At 36.5% G+C, this 23,787-nt stretch overlaps 1 protein-coding gene and 1 pseudogene across 4 annotated transcripts in view; both read right to left on the minus strand.

Annotated features, from left to right (window-relative positions):
- Positions 1-2,516: 2,516 nt before the first annotated feature.
- On the minus strand, positions 2,517-13,029 carry LOC137022920 (kelch-like protein 10; annotated as a pseudogene).
- Positions 13,030-14,174: 1,145 nt separating this feature from the next.
- srgap1a (SLIT-ROBO Rho GTPase activating protein 1a) overlaps positions 14,175-23,787 on the minus strand; it is a 130,159-nt gene continuing 120,546 nt past the window's right edge. For 3 of the 4 annotated variants that reach the window (XM_067390122.1, XM_067390121.1, XM_067390124.1), the window contains 2 exons: positions 21,127-21,502; positions 14,175-16,695 (listed from right to left, as the gene is read on the minus strand). In XM_067390122.1, the coding sequence (XP_067246223.1) occupies positions 16,309-16,695; positions 21,127-21,502 (763 nt within the window). In that variant the 3' untranslated portion in view covers positions 14,175-16,308. Of the gene's footprint in view, positions 16,696-21,062; positions 21,503-23,787 lie in introns of all 4 variants that reach the window. The other variant, XM_067390123.1, reaches the window with a different exon arrangement.

Here is a 23,787-nt window from a genome sequence, read left to right on the forward strand (position 1 = left end):
ATGGGCAAAGCCTCAGAAACGGGCAGGAAGGAGGGCCTCTATAGCACCACCTTTTGAAAAAAATGGGGGGTAGTTTAACCTAGTCACCAAACTCGGTACACACATTGTTCTCATTAAGCCGGACAACTTTCTAATTTACAGTCATCAGCCCTGACCAACAGGAAGTCCGATATTTTGGTTTGCATGTGGATTTTTTCATCCTCTCTCATTTGAAATTGAACCATGACATTATATCACTATTTGGACAGGACTACTTTTCAAATGTCATTTGAGTTACAATTATTATAACCAACACCTGTGATTTCGTGTTCTGATTCATACAAGACTTAAATCTTTGTTTTGTTTTTACAAAGGAGAGTGTGTGTTTGCAAACATCATGTACAACACGTCTTTAAATTACAAACCCGATTCCAAAAAAGTTGGGACACTGTACAAATTGTGAATAAAAACAGAATGCAATGATGTGGAAGTTTCAAATTTCAATATTTTATTGAGAATACAACATAGATGACATATCAAATGTTTAAACTGAGAAAATTTATCATTTTTAGGGAAAAATAAGTTGATTTTAAATTTCATGGCATCAACACATCTCAAAAAAGTTGGGACAAGGTCATGTTTACCACTGTGTGGCCTCCCCTCTTCTTTTTATAACAGTCTGAAAACGTCTGGGGATTGAGGAGACACGTTACTCAAGTTTAGGAATAGGAATGTTGTCCCATTCTTGTCTAATACAGGCTTCTAGTTGCTCAACTGTCTTAGGTCTTCTTGGTCACATCTTCCTCTTTATGATGCGCCAAATGTTTTATATGTGTGAAAGATCTGGACTGCAGGCTGGCCATTTCAGTACCCGGATCCTTCTTCTATGCAGCCATGATGTTGTAATTGATGCAGTATGTGGACTGGCATTGTCATGTTGGAAATTACAAGGTATTCCCTGAAAGAGAGTTTTCTGGAAGCATTCCTGAGCCCATGTTGTGATTTCTATTACAGTAGCATTCCTGTATGTCAGGGATGGACAACTCCGGTCCTGGAGGGCCAGTGTCCAGCAGAGTTTAGCTCCAACCCTAATCAAACACACCTGAACCAGCTAATCAAGGTCTTTATGATTAGTAGAAAGTTATAGGCAAGTGAGTTTTTATCAGGGATGGAGATAAACTCTGCAGGACACTGGCCCTCCAGGACCAGAGTTGTCCATCCCTGCTGTATGTGATGCAGTGCCATCTAAGGGCCTGAAGATCACGGGCATCCACTATGGTTTTCCGGCCTTGACCCTTACTCACAGAGATTGTTCCAGATTCTCTGAATCATTGGATGATATTATGCACTGTAGATGATGATAACTTCAAACTCTTTGCATTTTTTCTCTGAGAAACTCCTTTCTGATATTGCTCCACTATTTTTCACCGCAGCATTGGGAGAATTGGTGATCCTCTGCCCATCTTGACTTCTGAGAGACACTGCCACTCTGAGAGGCTCTTTTTATACCCAATCATGTTGCCAATTGACCTAATAAGTTGCAAATTGGTCCTCCAGCTGTTCCTTATATGTACATTTAACTCTTCCAGCCTCTTATTGCTACCTGTCCCAACTTTTTTGGAATGTGTAGCTCTCATGAAATCCAAAATGAGCCAATATTTGGCATGAAATTTCAAAATGTCTCACTTTCAACATTTGATATGTTATCTATATTCTTTTGTGAATAAAATATAAGTTTATGAGATTTGTAAATTATTGCATTCCTTTTTTATTCACAATTTGTACAGTGTCCCAATTTTTTTTTTTTTGTAATTATTTGTAATTATTCAAATTTATTAAAAATCACTATTAAAGTAAATTTCACTTGATTTTATAAAAGTGGCTGTTTAAAATAAACTTGCATAAGTGAGCAGAAAAATTTAGACATGTACCTTACTATTACCTGAGACTGATATTAAAATCGTCTTTGCAGGTTCTGTGATTTGGCTCTATTTATTAATTTTATCATTTTATTTTTTATACCACATATATTGAAATTTAATGAAAACATGCTTTTGGAGCATAAGACTGTTGCACAAACGATAGTTCAGGGAGGTTTTAAATGCATATTGCCCACTGTGCACAGTTGCCCTGAAGCCACCGGTTGGCAGTGCAACCGGGCTTGGGCCTGCCATCGTTGCTTGCAGCTATATTAATTATTATTTTTAATAATGACACTGCAAAGATGATTGCAGGCTCAACTTTTTAATATAAAACAAAAGTTATATTTCCATGTGTAGATTATGCCTAAAACGCCACATAATCAATGCTTCTCACAGAGACTGTTTATGAGTTAAATCAATCATACACAATCTATAATCATAAAACAGACCAAGACACATTCACTGGCCACCCTGAAAGTCCAGTAATGACAGTAAAAGTTTAATAAAGCAATAAATAGTTTACTCAGTAAACAGAATTCTCAATATTAGATGTTGGTTTGTTGAGCTGCAGAGATCCCTTGCGAGATTTGAACCTACAGTCTTTTTAATGAACAACACTACACCTGAGAGGAAGTTTAACATTTAGAATACAGACTCTTTTTTGAATGCATTTATTCAGGAAACATGACACTCCTTTTGTAACCAGACTGTCAGATCTGCTAGAAGGAGATCATTCACTGTCAGACTCGTCTTGTGTCTGTACGGCGTCTCTTAGAGCAGCATACTCTGCCATGTTAGGCAATCCTGATACTACACAACAACTCAGAGCACTGCGGTAAATGGTCATTTCATTTGCAACAAACCTGTGGAGAAAACAGATGCAGTGAATGCAATGAAATATAGCCTACATAATACTTATAGACTTATAGATATCTAATGCAGTCTGAAATGATCTGTGAGATTTAGTGTTTGTGGAAGTTACCATTCATCTGTCTTCTCATCGTAGGACTCTTCATCACAGGTGGTACCAATTCCATTAGAGCCTCCGACAGCAATCAACTGACCATCAACTACCTGGATTTTGAGGAAGGTAAAAGAAAAATAAATCATGTTTAACTTTACATGAATAAATCTTAGTAAGATGCAAAACTTCAATTAAACAGGGTTGAATTTTTTGACTGTTGGAATTAGGTGGATGTTTTCTTAGTCAAACAAATTGATCTGTGAAGATTGCTACAATTTTATGGTGCAGATTTTCATAAAATCATTATTGTAATGTCATTTCACCAGATGCAGATATTAATTGTCCACACCTCACCTCAATGCCAAAGTTGCTGCGTGGGTTGTACATTGCTGCAACATCAAGCCAGATGTCAGTCAGCGGGTTGTAGGCCTCCACACTCCGCAAACGACTGGCACCATCATAACCACCAACCTTTAAATAAATACATTTTTTATTATGTATTCTGTGCATTTGTATGCACATGCATGCATGTTATTTACACATTTGCAACCTTTAACTGTGATTGTTCCATATTTCTATATTTGTGTCAGGGTTATTATAAACTAAATCCATAAAAAAAACATTCACACTGTAAAAAATAATTTTCATGATTTGTTGTCTTAAATTTTTTTCTTTTGTCAAATCAACTTCGATAATTAATGTAGTTCAGATAACATAATATTCTGAGTTACTGTACATTAAAGGTGCTCTAAGTGATCCTGGTAAGAGTAACTTCCTGTTAACGTTCGAAGTGTTGTCAAACAAAACAGAGGCTAGCTAGACCCTCCCTCCTCCTCCTCCTCCCCCTCCCCTCCGTGCTTCCTGAAACAGTCATGAATGCACATTTAAAATCATTCTTGTCGGTTATTGACTGGAGCATGTTTATTATGTTTCGTGGTCCAGGCTAAACCAGTTTGTTTTTATTGCCGTTTTCGGAGCTTGTGGTGACTACAGAGACCGCGTTTTTTTACAGTGTTTTCAGGGGACAGGCAGCTAGCGGATAGTGAGGAGATGTTTGCTGTATGTGACAAAAATGTTTTGGACTAAAAACACGTGACATCGCTTAGAGCACCTTTAACCCAGTTGCCTTCGTTGTATATGGAAGTAAATTAATGCCAAATGTTTTTGAAATAAAAAGCTTGTTGAATTGCTCTAACTGAAAACAAATATGCACTGCATTAGCTGTACTTGCATTTAGATGCACTGTATTTTTAAGGCTTGCATTTTTATGGGATGAAATTCAACATGGTCGTATATTTAAGCTGTGAATATTTCAATTAAAAATATTTCACACACATTTTCATTATTAAAAATTCAATAATTCATATTCACATTTCAAATTTCACTTCCAAGATATTTATTCTGTTTAAAAATACAACCTATAAAATTCAACTAGCAATTTTCAGTCCATTTTATTTCGCTTTACAAATTCGCTTCCACAAATTCAGTGGTTCAAATTCGGCAGAAAATTCAACATTTCACATCCGGGAACTGCAGGAAGAGCAGTAGAGTGCCGATGCATCATCTCTATCTGCTGTTAGTCTGCTTCACCAGCAGGTGCCGCTAGCGGCTGTTTAGGAAGACCAAAGCAACGCTAGTAAATCATCATTCATTCATAAAAACGGATTTACAGAATTAGAGCAAGCATAAGTGAATATGTGATGATTATCAGGGCCAGTATAAATGCAGAAAAGCTGATAAAGACACAAAAGCTGCATTTATGTTTAATTCAGTGTATTTACGCTTACTTTCCCAGTGTAGCTACAGCTTTCTGTACAGTGAACAAGATAACGTTATTGCCCGATGCTGGTGTACAGATCAAACGTTAAATCTGAGATAGACATATATTTCTCTCTGTTGTTTAGTTTCCTTAACTTTATATCGAGGCACTGTGTTGTAATACTAGGCTTCCCTCATCCGTCATAGGATTCCCCTGCCATCAGGACAAAAACTCTTAACACAGCTTAATGGACTCGTACAGTGATATAAAAGACCAAACTCGCACCTCATTTGTGATGTAGGTTAGACTATATAGGCTCCAAGAAAGCAGATACTGGCATAAAGTTGATTTGACGCTGAACGTTTGATTATGATATTCGCAAATTTAGGGACCGTCTCTAAAGTTACGACATTTGGTATTCACGTTTCTACCTTCTACCAAACTCTTGTAGACACACATGCACATATACATATTCAAACACACCTCACTCAAAGTACATGCATATATTTATACTATTTATTTATTTATTTATTTTTTTTACACGTTCATCACACTATTTTTTTACTTTGTTCATTTTTTATTTTACCTGATCATAGATTATCCTGCTTATACAAATTTTAAATAAAATTTAGAAATAAAATTAACCAAGTAGAACTAATTGTGTGATGAATGTGTAAAAAAAAGAAAAAGTATATGTGCATGTACTTTGAGTTGAGTGTGTTTGAATATGTGTGTGTGTGTGTGTGTGAGAGAGAGAGAGAGAGAGAGAGAGAGAGAGAGAGAGAGAAGGGTGCATCACTCTTTGACCTGGCACCTATAGATGAACACTTCACAGGTAGTTTTGGTGACTAAATCATTCTCATCATATGCTATTGAGCTTTAAGTTATGGCATTTTTTTGTATAATCCAATACAGTAGTGAAATACATAGCAATCTTTACATATTACTTGACACTTTATTTGGAACCACTTTACAGTAAGGTTCATAATGTATTAACTAATGTGAACTATCCATGAGCAACACATTTGTTGTTGTATTTGTTAATCTTTGTTAACGTTAATAAAAATACAGCAGTTCATTGTTCATGTTACTTCACTGTGCATTAACTAAAGTTGACAAATACAACTCTTGATTTTAGTAATGTATTAGTAAATGCTGGAATTAACATTAACAAAGATTAGTAAGTGCTGTAGAAGTGCAGTTCATTGTTCGTTCATATCAACTATTTAATATAAAGTGTTACCTTTTATTATAATAAACATCAAAAATCTAAAAGGTTTGCATTATACCTGACAGCTAGATGAACAATTTACAGTTGGTTTTGTGACTAAGTCATTCTCTTTAAATGCAATTGAAGGTAGAAACGTGAATACAGAATGTCGTAACTTTAGAGACGGTCCCTAAATTTGCGAGTATCATAATCAAACGTTCAGCGTCAAATCAACTTTATGCCAGTATCTGCTTTCTTGGAGCCTATATAGTCTAACCTACATCACAAATGAGGTGCGAGTTTGGTCTTTTATATCACTGTACGAGTCCATTAAGCTGTGTTAAGAGTTTTATATGTCCTGATGGCAGGGCAATCCTATGACGGATGAGGGAAGACCTAGTATTACAACACAGCGCCGCGATATAAAGTTAAGGAAACTAAACAACAGAGAGAAATATATGTCTATCTCAGATTTAACGTTTGATCTGTACACCAGCATCGGGCAATAACGTTATCTTGTTCACTGTACAGAAAGCTGTAGCTACACTGGGAAAGTAAGCGTAAATACACTGAATTAAACATAAATGCAGTTTTTGTGTCTTTATCAGCTTTTCTGCATTTATACTGGCCCTGATAATCATCACATATTCACTTATGCTTGCTCTAATTCTGTAAATCCGTTTTTATGAATGAATGATGACTTACTAGCCGTTGCTCGTCTTTGTAAACAGCCGCTAGCGGCACCTGCTGGTGAAGCAGACTAACAGCAGATAGAGATGATGCATCGGCACTCTACTGCTCTTCCTGCAGTTCCCGGATGTGAAATGTTGAATTTTCTGCCGAATTTGAACCACTGAATTTGTGGGAGCGAATTTGTAAAGCGAAATAAAATGGACTGAAAATTGCTAGTCGAATTTTATAGGTTGTATTTTTAAACAGAATGAATATTTTGGAAGTGAAATTTGAAAGGTGAATATGAATTATTGAATTTTTAATAATGAAAATGTGTGTGAAATATTTTTAATTGAAATATTCACAGCTTAAATATACGATTGTGTTGAATTTCATCCCATAAACATGCAAGCCTTAAAAATACAGTGCATCTAAATGCAAGCACAGCTAATGTAATGCATATTTTTTTCAAATAGTGCAATTCAACAAGCTTTTTATTTCAAAAACATTTGGCATTAATTTACTTCCATAGTTGTATTAAATCAAATTTTTTATTTTCAATAAAATTAAAATTTTAATGCAACCAGTTAACTTACTTTTACAATGCAGTTAACTAAACTAAAATAAACTTTAACTAATTAACTTTAATAAATTATTAAAATATATAAAAAACGTACTTATTTTAAATTTTAAACATTTTTTAATCAATAAAAACTATATAACTAATGAAAATGACAAAACACAACAAAATTACAAACATTTTAAATATATATATATATATATATATATATATATATATATATATATATATATATATATATATAAATTTTCACAGATTATAATATATAAAACTGACAAAAATTACAAATACATAAAATTACATTAATACAAATATTATTTAAAATAGAATTAAAAATATAAAAAAAACTAATCACAAACATTAAATATATATTCAAATATAAAAACTATAATAGTATGTAAATGATACATAACACTGATATGCGTGTTTAATACTCACAGCATACACTAGATCTCCGTAAACGATCACAGCGACACCACTGCGGCGGCTTCTCATGGGAGAAATGAGAGTCCACTGGTCTGTTTCCGGGTTATAACTCTCAGCGGAAGAAAGACACTCGATCCCAGTAAAACCACCACAGATATAAACCTGACAAACACACACAAACATAACATAAATGATGTTTGTGCACAATTATCACAGATTGTTCAGAAAAAAACTCAGTATATTTTATATAATATTCCTGTTTTCATATTTACACTATTATCATGCTCCTTCTGCTTTACAGGAATTAAGAGTCTCCAGCAGAAGAATGTGGAGTCATGGGTGAGTGTTCTTACCCTGCCCTGCAGTGAGGTGGCGCTGGCGTCACTCCTCCGTTCATTCATGGGTGCTGTCAGCATCCACTGATTGGTGTTTGGATCATAACGCTCTGCTGTTTTAAGCCGTTGATATCTATCAAAACCACCAATTGCATATATGAGCCCGTCCAGAACAGCCACACTTACATAGCATCGGCGTTCATGCATGGGGGCCACCTGCAACACATCAGATACTTTACATCAATGTCCAAACACACATCAATAGACCATCACATTTGTTCTGTCCTATCAGTTGCAAAAATTACAATGGCATTAACACAATTTTTTAATAGTATTTGGAGAACCATTTTTCAGTACTATGGCCCATGACAATATCAAAGTAAAATCTGACACCATGACTGTACAATGGTACTTTTTTTTGTAAAGGAACACGTTGACCTACAACATTACTCACCTCATGAAAAGTGTGAGTGATGAGATTACATTTCCTCACGCTGTTAAAATACTCCACACCATCATAACCACCAACGCAATAAACAAACTCCTCCAGGACCGCTGTACCATGATAGGCTCTGGGACTCTCATCGTCTTGAGTTACACTGACCCAGCGGTCTGCCTTCACATCATATGCCTCAATCTCATTGGTGGGATTGCCGCCGCTCCATCCTCCGATGGCCAATAGGATCTTTAAGGGCAGATGTGGGCGTGTCAGTTGATGTATGAGCTCTTGGTTGGTGGATTCATCCATGCTGAGGTCAAACATTCAATGCATTGATGATAACTGGCTTGCAGGCTTCATTCTCCTTCACCAGTGGATTGTTCTTCACATTATTGATGAAGTAGTCTGATGGCATCAACCCCAATCGAACCTGAAGCACAGTGAAGGGAGAGTTTATACTTTCAGAGCTGCTAGACTGTTGCAAGGCTGTTGCTAAACAGTTCAAAGTACAAAAATTAAGTAAAATGTATTAAAATTTAAGGATTAGTTCACTTTAAAATGAAAATTATCAAGCCCTCAAGCCATTCTGGGTGTATATGACTTTCTTCTTTCTGATGAACACAATCGGAGTTGTATTAATAAATATCCTGACGCATCCAAGCTATAAGTTATAAAGTAAAATATCTAGCTTCCGCCAGACCACCTTCCATATTCAACTTATGAAAAAAGCTTTTTCTGTAAGTTGAATACGAAAGGTGTAGGACGTAGCGAAAGCATTTTGAACTGGAAGAGGCGTTAAACTTTCTTTGTAAGTTGAATACGGAAGGTGGTCTGGCAGAGGCTAGATATTTTTCTTACACAAACGCATCGCTTTGCTTTAGAAGGCCTTTATTAACCCCCTGAACGTATGTTTATGATGGATGGATGGATGCACTTTCTTGAGCTTCATACTCGTTGGTCCCATTTACTGCCATTATAAAGCTCACATGCATCAGGATATTTATTAATATAACTCTGATTGTGTTCATCAGAAAGAAGAAAGTCATATACACCTAGGATGGCTTGAGCGTGAGTAAATCTTGGGGTAATTTTCATTTTAAAGTGAAATGCTTAAAACAAGAAAAATATCTGTCAGAGGAGGAAGAAAAATAAACTTGTTTGCCATTTGAATTAAGAATATTTTCTTACCCCATGCCAGGATTATTGTAGTTAAACTAAAACTAAAACCCTAAAATAAAATGAGAATAAACTTTAACTTAAATAAAATATTAAAAAACGTAAACTAATTGTCAAGACACCATTTCTCATTTTCATTTAGTCTGATGTATACTAAAATAACTAAAACTGCAAATAAAATTAGATACAAATTAATTAAACAAAAAAACATGTTAACACTTTAGTAAGGGGAACAATTCTCACTTTTAACTGGTTGCTTATTAGCATGCATTTTAGCTGTCTATTAGTGCTTATAAGGCACATATTAATGCCTTATTCTGCATGACCTTATTCTACATCCCAAAATCCTCCTACCCCATACCTAAACTTAAACACTACAACAACTACCTTACTAACTATTATTAAGCAGTAAATTAAGAGTTTATTGAGGCAAAAGTTGTAGTTAATAGAGAGTATGTGTTCCCCATACCAAAGTGATACCAAATTAATATAAATGACAAAACAACAAAACAAAGTTACTACAATTTGAACAAAAAAATATGCAAAAAATGTATCTCGATTACAGAGTTATTTGAAATTTGTAATGTAAACGAGACAAAACTCCATGTTTTACCTTTGGCAGAAGCACAGCAATGGTTTGCTTCCTGTTTTCAGGTGCATAATTAATCCATTGGAGGACTGCTTCAACCACTGTGGCGACCAGGGCGGGTGAGAGCCGTGAGGGAACGGCGCGAGGCCGGTGGCGCGAGTGTTAATGAGCTTCACCTGGGAGGCGCACCGGCCTTGAGTCCCTCACGGAGGAGCTCCGGGAGCTTAAAAGGAGGAGCGACTACCGTGAAGGACGAGAGAGGACCAGGCCTGGACTTTATTTTATGTTATAGTATGTTTGTGTGGCCGGCAGACGTCCGCGAGGGTCTGCCGGCATTACTTTCGTTTTGTTTGTTTATTTTGAGATTAAAGTTTTGTTGAATGTTCGCCGGTTCCCGCCTCCTTCTTCCCATATTTACGAACTGTGTTACAACCACCTTCTCCTGTTTAACGTTCAGCTCATCCTTTCCGATGATTTCTTCAAGTTGTTCCAGCGAGAGCTCCAGGAACTCCTCGGGTTCGAGCAGAACCTCCTCAAAGTTCTGCAGGATGTAGTGCATTGCTTTATGGTGGAGCTTTGAGCAGGAAAAAAAGTCTTCTGTAAACCTGCAGATGCCAGTGCAGTTCTCTGGGTGTAAATTTTCCTCCAGGAAATGGCAGCAAGCATCAACAAGACCTGACACCAAAAACCAAGACCTCTGTCACATTTTCTTTCTGTAATGTGTGCAGCTCCTGTGTATGCGAATTGAATGATCTGAGACAGGGAGTCTTGGGACATTCCTGGAATTTCATAAAATTGTTTTTCTGTGCTGCTCCAGTTGTTGGAGAAAAGAGCCCTGTGAACAAAATTCATTTTCATGCATTTATATATTTGGACTGCTTAGGCAATTTCAACAAGATGATGCTGGCAGTGGAAATTATGTATGTAATTATAATGATTTCTTGGTAATTTGCACACAAATGCAGTTCAAATGCTTCTCCTCACCTAAAGTAAGGGCTGAAGGCAGACAAGATGATCTTGTGCGCTCGAAATTCTGCGCCATCTGCCCTGATGATCACGTCAATGTGTTCGCCCTGGAAACGTGCTTCATCAAACAAATGTTAGTGTACTCCATGTTCTCTCTGATGTTGGTCTTTAAATGTATTTCGTCTTCTCACCTCAAAACTGTGATCAAAGTAATCTCAGGTTTGTGTCTTTGTGGCGACCCAATGCTCAGCAGAGTTCTAGAATGTCTTTGCGACATCATAGTTGCAGAGCTTGAATATCAGTTTGTGTTGGCTACATAATTATCATGGAGTTTGGTTTTATCAATTCTTTTTGCATGAAACATTTTCACAGTCACAAAGATATTAAAATTCATCTAATAAATTATCTTATTGCTCAGTGACCTATAAAGCATGGGATAATTATTCATTTGAATATGCAATCACCATTTTGATTGCACAAAACACACACAATTTTTGACAGCAGGAGTTTTCTTGCATATAGTGTGACCCCAAACAAGTTTAACAGAGGCCTGTATGAAGAGGTCACACAAGGTCACACATAAATAATCATTTTCAATCAGTATCTAGGGCATGCTGTAGTCCAGATTAAAATGTTAAAATGTTTAAATTTGAAAATAGCCTATTTAGTGCTGAGATGAACACCATTGCAAATACAAAAATCTGAATGGTTTTTTAAAACATTCAAAAATTTTTCAGAAACAGATTAGCAACTGCTTTGTTTAAGGGGTTACCGGGGTAACGGCTGCATTTCCTGCATTACCGGGGCTTTGTGGTGCACCCTTTTATATGGTTGTATTTGTAGAGTACCCCTTTTCACTTACAGTAACCAAACTTCATACAGTTATAGATCTCACCGCATACTCTAAGTCATACGCCAGACCAACAGGAAGTTGGAAAAGTTTTTATATACTTCTCCTAAGGGAATTTGTCTGATCGAAAGCAAACTCAGTCAGCATGAAGTCAACACATTGAGGATGCTAAATTGTGAAGGGATATTAGATATCTCAAATGGTGTTGCCACGTTGGGGGATTAAAATAATGACGAAAAGGGTAACAGGAAGAGTCTCATATCTTCTAAACAATATATTATACACCATTTATTTCTATATAAAATAATACAAATATTAGAAATAAACATTTTATTTTACTTTTTCAATTAAAGCAGTATGTGTAAGTTAAAATATTTAATTAACATATTTAATTTTTAGTGAAACCATTAGATGATAAAACATTTACAACTGATCCTTAGATCCCTGTGTGTTTGTGTGAGTCTGTTTTACACTCTTGATAATTTAGAGTTTAACCCTTTCATTTCAATTCTGCCTGTATTACAGGATAAGAAATCTCTTAGTGTTTTTCTCTGTTTGAATGAAAAAAAAAACAAACAAAAAAAAAACAGTTCATTAATAGTGCACTTAAAACAAAATTGTATTTAATTAGTTTAAATTTAGGTAAATAAAAATGTAAAACATAATTTAAGATAAATACATCTGGTATTTGGTACATTATTGCTAGTTTAGAGTTTAACCCTTTCATTGCGGTCTGCAGTTGCTTAAATTACAGGATAAGAAATATCTTAGGCCTTTTAATATCAGTTTGAATAACAAAATAATTATTTATAGCCCCTTTACAAAATAGTTGTATATGATTAGTTCATTTATTAGGTTAATAAAATATAAAATAACCTTAACACAAATACTTCTAGAAGTACAAAATTTTGAGATGCAAAATTATAAATTTACATTTACACAGGTGTCACATGCAGTTCTTCTAAATTTAAATGATCTCATGGATGTGGCTGTTGTGGTTCACGGTCATAGTGGCACCAGCTGGCTGCAGTAATTGTGGTGTATTCAAATGACTTTTACAAAGTCTTTTTACATTTACTCGCTTTAAATACATATTGCCCATCATGCACAGTTGTCCTGAAGCTACCGAGGTGGTGGTGGTGCCGGGGCTTGGGCCCGTCATTGCTGCTTGCAGCTATATTTTTGTTTTTTTGGCGCACCAAAAATATTCTCTTCACTTTATAATATAAATATTGAACTCACATGAACTGATTTAAATATGTTTTTAGTACATTAATGGATCTTGAAAGAGGAAATGTCATTGCTGTCTATGCAGGCCTCACTGAGCCATCGGATTTCAACTAAAATATCTCAATTTGTGTTCTGAAGATGAACGAAGGTCTTACGGGTGTAAAACGGCATGAGGGTGAGTAATAAATGACATTATTTTCATTTTTGGGTGAACTCTTTAAAGTCCCCATGAACCGGAAGTTGCAAACGACTTTTCTCCAGTGTTGTGACGTATTTCCAAATGAAACAGAAAATTGAATAGAGGGCAGAGTTTTACTTTTGCGCTCCTCCTCTCCATCTCGCTTATAGCTGACTAACCGTCGAAGGGAAGTGGTTTAAGCGATTTCAAGCGATTTTTTTTTTTGATTTCATGTGTACTATAATTCCATCGTTTAATGCTAATCTTTTGCTGATTACTCCACTTATAAATGATAATATTGTTAATGTTAGGTAATTAATTACAATAAAATGTTAACAGAAGAAGCTTGTGGCCTGTGTAAGAAAATAGTGTAAGAAAACAAAGGTTTGTTTATGATTAGCATGAAATGAAAACATAAGAAACAGCATCTAATTATTATGAATAAATTATTAAGACTACTGAACTGGTGAATGCTATGGTGTATCTTCAATAAGGGTTAAAGAAGCTATAACAAAAGTTGTTTGGAACAACCATGTTTCACCAGATCTTGTTTTTCAAAATGCTCAGACATTCTTCCTCATTAACAATGACAAATTGTTTTTTTAACAGCTCAAGATAAAGAGAAAGCATCACATTGTGAAGACTTCACCATGTGTATTTATTAATGTGTCATCACATACAAACTTATACTTTAAGAAAACACAGTCTGAGGCGGAAGAGGAGATACAAGCCAACACCTCAGTGAACTGACCAAACTATATTCTTTATTAGAAAGACGGAGCAGTCCTTCAAAAGCTCTACAACTTGTTAGGATGTTACATGCCAAATATACAGTCTTACATAAAAGTGCAATGTCACAATGGCTAAGCAGTATGTTTATTATTTGATCATTCTTACAACTTAATAAACAGAACAACGTTAGTAATAATTTATTTACTGTAATCCCTAGCAACTCGGTATACTGAATCTGAAATAAGAATGCCACGGCACAGAGGACATTTGTATGAAGTTCCTCTAAAACAGTTTTTAAAGGCACTTTCACAAGTACATAGTACAGAAATGTACATGGACACACTGATAAAACAGCAATTAAGTACATACAGAGATTTTGCTACTGTGTGTGTAGTTTTGCAGGGAGAACATTTCTCAAGGCTTAGCTGAGAGATCTCAAATATCAACGTAATGTACACTCTTAAAAAATAAAAGAAAATAAAAAACACTTTATCACTTGTAATATCACTCAATATAAATTGGTAATCAAAAGGCTTTAGTATGTTTCTTATAATTACATGTTTGAAAACAGGCATTGCTTATATTTTTCTTAAAGTTTGTCCCATTGGTTCAGCGATGGGCAATTTCTTAACATCATCCAAACACATTCCATAGCATATTCTACCTAAATAGGAGTAAACTCTTGTATAATTATCAGTGAATACAGTACAAGTACACACACTAAACTACTGTCAAACTGTCATAATAATGTGAATGTTGATGCACAGATTGATAACATCAGATTGATACACTGTATACGAAATCCCAGATTTTTCATTTTGGAGTGCAAATACACTAGAGTGACTGATGCTATATATATTTATTTGTCTTTGGGTATGTCATGTGACTGACTTCATTTGGGTGTGGTGCTGTATGTGACATTATTACGAAGGGTTAATGGACCTCTAGCACACAAAAGAAACAGCACTATCCCACGAAAGTACTGCAGTAACAGTCTCTGAGTCCATGGCTATTGGCATCATTCCCTTGTTTGGTGAAACAAGAAGAAATATTGCCTCAAAAGTTTCTAGAAAAGTACTTGCATATGACAACTAAAAGGATTATCGTTCATGCTTATAGGACAGAACCCAGCCGAGCGTTTTAGACAGCTAAGCAGACAAAGAAATGATTCTCGTAGCCTATCCGCATCAAACTCTAAGCAGCACTTGAAGAACTTTATTTTTTTTTTGGCAGCTAGACTTTACTATTCACAGATTACCTCTAATTAAGCAGATAGATACTAAAAAAATATTGTTTATATTGAGCTGTTGTTCCAAATTGACCTGGGAGAAAGTAATGTACGTAAAAGACACACACACACAAAAAAAAAAATGGTTTAGTGGATGAACATTTATATACACAATATATATTTCTTTCATTCTAAATAAGAAAATGAGTGAAGTACTTAAAAAAAAAACACGAAAAATGTTACTCCAACGTAAGCGGATGTGGTTTACGCAAACTCCCTGGCCATATATTCAAATATTACTATCAAAAATATAATATTCAAAGCAAAGCCTTACTGATTCAACTTGGAATCGCTCAACATCAACAGCCAATCAGGATGGGCAAAAGATGTGACATCACATGCCCTTATATGGCAGTGCGTTTCCAACATCAACATTCCACACATCATCACTTAAAAGAGTCCTGACTTGAAAACACTCTGAGATTTAAAGACATTTCCCACAATCCTTATGCTGTAAACAGAGAAACCAAAGACCCTGCTTAGTTTCTGTATTATTCACATTTAATTTTTCTAGTGGATGTAAACTACTGATATATAAAAAGTCGCCCTAACAACATAGGAAGCTGTAGTGATTTGTTGCTTTCCTTAATATCATTTTCAGAACTCCTTAATCTATTCACACAGAGTATTGCAGAAAAAATAAGGTGTCGGACAAGTTTTTGGATACACATAAACAGCTTTCTGTTAGTTGCAGGTGTCTTTTAAATATATTTAAGAGTGTCCGTTTAGTAAACACCTGTTTAACTAACTACTCTTCTGAACCATGCTTAGTCACCGATGTTATACTAGTTTATTAATAAACCCTACAATAGTGTTGGCATTCTATACACACACTGTTAAAAACTACCGACTCATTAATGCTGACCATTTCTAGTATCTTTAGTTAGCTATATTTGCTTTAGTTCACTCTTTAAAGCGAATTAAAATGTTCAATGGCATTAAAATCCACTAAAAACCTGGCTAATCTTACATTGAATCCTCTCTGTCGCTCTGAATGTATCTCCCACAGTTAATCACATGGTGCAGGATTTGTCCAGTGGATCCTGCGGAGGGGGCGCCGGATGCTGTGCCGCTCCCGTCTTGGGTATCGCCACCATGGGTTTGGGGCGCAGGGCGGGGGGCTTGAGCTGCACCCCCATGCGCGGGGCCACAGCGGGTTTGAATGTGCTCATGGTATCGCTAGAGGAGCTGGTGCTACGGCGCATGGGTGGCTCCGTGGCGGCGGGCCGCAACAGGAGGCCGTGGAGTTGACTGAGGGACTCGGTGGAACTGGCCGGTGTGGGAGCGTTCTTCATCTGCTCCAGGGTGTCCAGCACCACGTCAGGAGCGTGTTTAGCAGAACTCTGCCGCTCCAACTCCTTCAGCTCATTCAGAGCAGTGTTCATCGTCTCCTCTATGTCCTACAGGAGAGAGACAGAGAATTAGAGTGTGACTGTGAACGTGGCCAAAATTATAATAATAATGATAAATAGGGATGCACAGATACAGGTATCGGTATCGGGCCCGATACCAAGCTCATGTACTTGTACTTTGTCCGTGCACAGAGACACCGGCGGCAGCAGAAGAAACAATGTCAGCCTCAGAGGTGCGGAAATACTTTAAAATTATGATGACAACACACACATTGCGAACTGCATGCAAATCGCGCTGAATGACACAGACCAGAAGTGCTCTCTCTCGCGTACGCTGTCTCTCTTTCTTTCTTTCTTTCTTTTTCTTGCACGCGATCCCAGTTCTCTCAGACAGCACGCAATCAGTTCTCCTTGCGCCTGAATGGTCCATCGTGTGGAGTATCTCACGTAAATTGTTGGTTATGGCTTAAGTAGACGTAAACAGGTGGCTGAAAACAGGATGTGTGTGAGTATATCAAAGCCACTGGAAGGCAAGCCTGCAACCTTTAGCCAAAAAAACGTAACGGCTAATGCTAACGCTCCGCCTCCCGCGGTACGCAGGGAATGAGACGGGAGGCTGATTTTTGAATGGAAGTCAATGGATGAGAGGCTTCACTATGCTGATTAAACAGCTTTTGTGGGGAAATAGCTAATCATTTAATTAATGGACAGTCTGTTTGCCAATCTTCAGAATGTTTTACACTAAACAACACATTCGTTGGGAACTATATGTAGATTTTAGCTTGATAAAAATGTATTTTTCTTAAGAGAAGGCAGACTAGGGAACGTTGCGACTAGGGCTGGGCGATATATCACAATATATTGCAATATATCGCAATATCACGTTCATTATTGAAGGCGATTCATCTGCGATAATGAATGCGATATTGCGTGGCTTGTCAGTGATCTACGGCTCTGTCTATTAAATGCTGCTCCATTTGAAAGCAGGTGATGGTGATTTAACGGTAATCAGGGAACCGGCTTTACTTACGAAATGCGCGTGACAATCGCATGCGATATATTGCCCAATATTTTCACGTTTTGATCTATGACATAAAACACACCAGTTATAACCTGCTTGTGATTTTTTAAACCTTTACTGTGTCTTAAAAACAGCGGTTGTTAACAAAGTGCTAAAACGGACTACTTCCTTTGGCGGGGACTTTAGACGTCATCATGACAAACAGGACATTTGGACAGCATTTCTCATGAAAAACTGTTTAAGTATTCATAACAGCGCAGATCATAATCAGCGAGCATGTTTTTAAATAGAGTTGGTTTTTAAATGCAGTTTGAGGAAGCTTGGTGGTGACGACGTTGATCCGCGACCATGGTGTGCTGTAGTCCGTTTATAGCCTACTGTTAGCTTTTTATATCTGATGACTTTATTTAGGCTTCAAAATCTATAAATGTTGTGTCAACTTGTAAAGATTGTCTTGATAGACAAAACGTGTAAGTGTCATAACCCTTTGTTAAACACAGAGCTTATTTTCTGCAATTTTCCAAAAGTCTATGGGAAAAATGCATAGGCTTTCGATCGAGGGAACCCGTGCGCCGCTAACTTCCGGGTTGGCCTACAAAAACACGTCATCCCTGAGGTACTCTATGGTAAGAGATACTGACACTCCTTTCTCCCTATTATATACAATCTCTAAGTATATTACATCCTCGGATTCGGTCTTAAAAGGGAGAGTAGCCTAATTAAATTATTGTCATTAATGTTATTAAAACAACAAAAGATGTTAAATTAATATATTATATATATATATATATATATATATATATATATATATATATATATATATATATATATATATATATATATATATTTTTTTTTATACAACAGTTCTTTCTGGTTCTCGAATCTGATTGGCTGATAACAGCACTCCTACCTTTTTACCATTTGTATCACTCCGCTAGAAGCGACCGTCATGGTGGCCGAGCAAATCCAAATTTTAAGAGGTTTTTAAGCGAGAATGTAGTCGTTTATACGAATCACAGCTGTGCTGATATACAGCCATATTGCACGGCTACTTGTGTGATATTGCTCATATATCTTGAAATAAAATTTCTCATATCACTGTTTACACTGGTTCACAGTTTTAAGTTATAAACATTTGTTCTGTAATATTTGTTTAGCTCTTTTTGAAAGACTTTTTTGAAAGGTTAAAAAAGGCAGGTTTTTTTTATGACTTTGGTAATTATGCCCTTTGAAGGTTATTGGACATTGTGAAATTAGCACATACAATTTTTTACTTTTTTCATTACAGTAATAATAAAGAAGCTGTCCTACATTCATTAGTCTCACTGTGTTGTACTGGGAAAACTGACACATCACAAAAAAAAAGAAAAGAAAAGAAAAGAAAAGAAAAGAAAAGAAAAGAAAAGAAAAGAAAAGAAAAGAAAAGAAAAGAAAAGAAAAGAAAGAAATGTAAAGGTATCAGTATGTTCCAGAAAAAAAATATCGGTACTCGTACTCGGTCCTTAAAAAATGGTATCGGTGCATCCCTAATGATAAACATCAGACAAATGCAATACATGCAGACAACATGATACATCACGTCTAGTGAGATAAAATAAAATGTACTTACAATATGTGTTCATGAAATGGTCAGATTGTTAGTATTAAACAAAACTGATGTACAAGTGAAACAATACATAAGACAAGTATTAAAGAGACACTGTAAAGGTTGTGAGACCCATGGGGACACTACTTAGTGTGTGACATCAAGGTTTTTTGGACTAGATAAAACCATCTTTGTTATAGAACTGTTTCAAATATGAAAATAGGCTTTATTGATGAAACGCAAGCAGATTGAATGTGTAAAGTGTTTGTAAAGCCATTCTCACTTAGATTCAGCAGCTTCAACAAGGGGGGCTCAGAAGACTTCCAAGGGTTTCAAATGAGACAAAATCCCCAAGTTTCACAGACAAGGCTTAAACCTAGTCCCAGAGTAAAATGCTTGTCTGAGTCGTTTTAACCGAAAGCAACCTGTACTGACATATCTTAAAATATGTCTAAATATGTCTAAGCTACTTAAATATCCTAACTGAACTAAGGCCTAATCCTGGCAAATTCTTATTTTTAATTTTTCCTTCACCTGATTACTATATCTAAAATAAAATATTTTTTAAAAATGAGAAAAAAAATAATAAAATAAAATATAAACTGAATATAAATATATATTTTTTCTAATTGATCTCTGAAATATTTTTTTGGGGTAGAAATTGCTCTTTGTGTGCAAAAAGATTTTAAAAAGTCCTTATTTAGTAATCACAAATGACTGGAAAAGTCATGTAAATTCACTAGGGCCTTTAAAATAATGATAAAAATTGTAATAAAATAATATAAAGTCGCGGACATTTCTATAATTAATATAAATTTCTAAATCAGTTTATTGAGGAGAAATTGATCTTTGTGAGCATGCTGTTTGATAAACATACAGTTTATCAGACATCACAATTGTTATTTTAATCTACAACACTCCAAGTTTCTGTAAATAAAGTTTAATAACAAACAGGGAAATATATTAGCCTAGATGTTCAGCAGCCTCCAATGGGGGAGTCAAAGACCCTGTTTACACCTGGTATTAAAATGCGTTTTGGTCAATCGGATCACAAGTGGATGAGGGAGCCACATTCCCGTTCACACCCGGTGTTTCAATCTGTCTCTCTTTAATCACTTTCGTCATGATTTCTTCGAAGGGAGGGTCTATGGGTGGGTAAATGTATGGGTTTTTTCAGATCTTTCGATCTAATGGATGAAATAAGCACACCCAATTTACATGTGAACACGACTAGAAACTAAAGAAAAACAAACCGAGAGCACGATCTTTTTTCTGCTCTGATAGCTGCAAGACCACGCCGAATGAGTGCGTTTAGAAAGCAGGAATGGTCTTCAAACCAAACTTGGATCTTCAGCTGACAAAGTTTAAATCCTGTCTGGCTAGCGCTCTTCCCATAATGTTTACTCATTAGGTCTGTAGGTGGAGAATATGAGGTCTTTTGTGGCTGTTCGAAGGCATTCGACCACATGAGTGCATACACTATGAAAGCAATTCAGTCATGTGCGTTTTCAACAACCCCTGGAAGTGGTCAAAAGCGGACAAGCTCAAAAAACGTTTTACACCCCATTTACACCTGTATTTAGCGTCGTCCACTTGTGATCTGATCGACCAAAAATGCATGTTAATACCAGGTATAAACAGGGCCAAAAATATTGAGAAGCATTGGCTCACAGCACATTTAAATTGGATTTTGAGTGATTTACAAAGATATTTTCTCTGCTTGTGCTTCATAAATGAGGCCCAGTGTGAGTGTGTGATTGTGTGTTGCAGATATGCATTAGTCATTAGTAACAGGAGGCAGTAACTGACTATGTTACAGGGCTGGGCCTGCTGCGCATGGTGTGAGGGGCGTCGTCGCTCGCCTCCCGCTGACCTGTGCGATGCTCTCTGGATCCAGGCTCTTGCCGTGAGGCTCGGAGAAGCTCGTGTACTGGCCTGAAGACGTGGACCTGCGGATGGGAGGGCTCTCCATCTTTTTCAAGGATTCATGCCGATTGATGTTGGTCAGGCTGCCGTGGCCAGTCCGTCTGCGTCTCTCGGGGCTGTCCATGGGCATGTGTCCTCTTCCTCTCAGCAGATCTCGCGGACTGTAGTGGCCCATCACCGGGGATCCCAAATCTGGAGTGCCGTGACTACCGTGGCTGCTATGGTTACCGTGGTGGCTCTGAGAGGGGTGGACCATGCAGTGGGCGTCAGTGGGGCGAGCTGGGGGCCTACGGGTCGGAGGGTCACTTCTCTTCCTGTGCCTGCTATACAAAGCAGAAAATAAGATAACATTAAAGTGTGCAATGAATCCATTTCTATACCTGCCAAGACTAACAGTTTTTGTAAGAGGTTAGGAGAACTTTTAGCTTAAAGGATTAGTTCACTTATGCCTACATCACGCGTGACCTTTCCAACATGATTACGTAATGCGTGGCGCATCACAGAGCTAGTGCAAAATGAGCATTTGTGGTTATGTAAATTTCACTAAACAAAGCCATTACTCCTTGGCTGCGATTGTGTAGTGAAAAATCCTGGAATATTTTCCTCAAAAACCTTAATTTCTTTTCGACTGAAAAAAGAAAGACATAAACAATTTGGATGACACGGGGGTGAGTAAATTATCAGGAAATTTTAATTCTGAAGTGAACTAATCCTTTAAAGGGGACCTGCTCTGCCCTTTTTAAAAGTCTTCAATTTGTTTTTGGGGTTTCGAGAACAGGTGTTCATTCTTGAATGTTCAAAAAACAAATTTTTCCACATATTTTATATTATTGCAGCGCCTCTCTTCCCAGTCTGTCTGTAACGCTCAGTTTAGTTCCTGTCATTATGAATGCATCCTTTGGAAAAGCACAGTGTGTTTTGATTGGTCGGCTGGAAAACTGTTGTTATTGTTCAACCACTTTGAGCGTGTTTCAGAAATGTCATGCCCCTTACCATAACAGCGAGTTTTAAAGGTGCCCTAGAATTAAAAATGTAATTTATCTTGGCATAGTTAAATAACAAGAGTTCAGTATGGAAATGACATACAATGAGTCTCAAACTCCATTGTTTCCTCCTTCTTGTATAAATCTCATTTGTTTAAAAGACCTCCAAAAAAATAACACCGACTGTTACATAACAGTCTGGATCATTAATATGTGTATTTTTAGTGATATTTGTAAACTGTCTTTCTAAATGTTTCGTTAGCATTTTGCTAATGTACTGTTAAATGTGGTTAAAGTTACCATCTTTTCTTACTGTATTCACAGAGACAAGAGCCATAGTTATTTTCATTATTAAACACTTGCAGTCTGTATAATTCATAAACACATCTTCATTCTATATAAATCTCTCCAACAGTGTGTAATGTTAGCTTTAGCCACGGAGCAGCATCAAACTCATTCAGAATCAAAGGTAAACATCCAGATAAATACCATACTCACATAATCCGACGCATGCATGCAGTATGCATGATGAACATTTTGTAAAGATCCATTTTGAGGGTTATATTAGCTGTGTGAACTTTATTTATGCAATAATAGAGTCGAGAGCTCGGGAGGGGGCGGAGAGCGTGAGCAATTAAAGGGGCCGCAACCTGAATCGGCGCATTTCTAATTATGCCCCAAAATAGACAGTTAAAAAAATTAATAAAAAAAATCTATGGGGTATTTTGAGCTGAAACTTCACAGACACATTCAGGGGACACCTTAGACTTATATTACATCTTGTAAAAAAACGTTTGATGGCACCTTTAACACACTACTTACTCAACTCAACCATGCATTGCCCCTTTTTTGTGTATGCCTTGGGTGGGAATTATTTAAATGAAGAATACTGTGTTTGTTCCCAGAAGAAAACTCCAGACTACAATTGAGGCATTTCAGAGAGTTCAGACACAGAGCTTACTGCAGGTTTTTTTCCAGTCTTTGTCCCGCCAAAGATTTTTTTGAAAATGTAATGTGACAATACCTGCCTTTCTGCAGTACCAATTCATTGCACAGCATAGACTGCTTTATTGATTATAACGGGAGTTTTCGCAAGAGTGCAGCTTTGTGTACCTTGCGTTGAACTTAAGTAATTGACAGCTTCAGTGATTATAATGGCAGCAATCTTTGCTCACTTTCGGTATATAATATATATTATTTAAATGTGCGACTGAGTCCGATTGAAAGTGTTAACCATTGTAATCTGATACTGTACTGTATATCAAATAATCTGTGCACTGAATCTTGGAGTGTAAATGCAAAATAATAAACCTGCCACTTTTTCTATGTTGTGTGTAATGTGTTACTTTGTTACTTTTCAAATCAGTCACTCAGTGACTTTTTACATAAAGATTAACAGATTTTTAAATATAAAATTGTACTAAGCCCTTTGATTTATTATCTGTCATAAAAGTTCCCTTCATCTGCCACCACCAAAGACCATTTTTTGACCCAGGAAAACCCTGTACAGATATAAAGAATAACTCCCTTTGAAGTGGATTTGTACTTTGTAACTTTGCAGACCTTTTTCAGGCTCAAACAGCTCACACTCAAAGCTGAAAATGTAAAAAAGCATTGCAGGACTC

This window comes from Chanodichthys erythropterus, chromosome 7, assembly GCF_024489055.1.
Source record: "Chanodichthys erythropterus isolate Z2021 chromosome 7, ASM2448905v1, whole genome shotgun sequence".
Lineage (NCBI taxonomy): Eukaryota > Metazoa > Chordata > Actinopteri > Cypriniformes > Xenocyprididae > Chanodichthys > Chanodichthys erythropterus.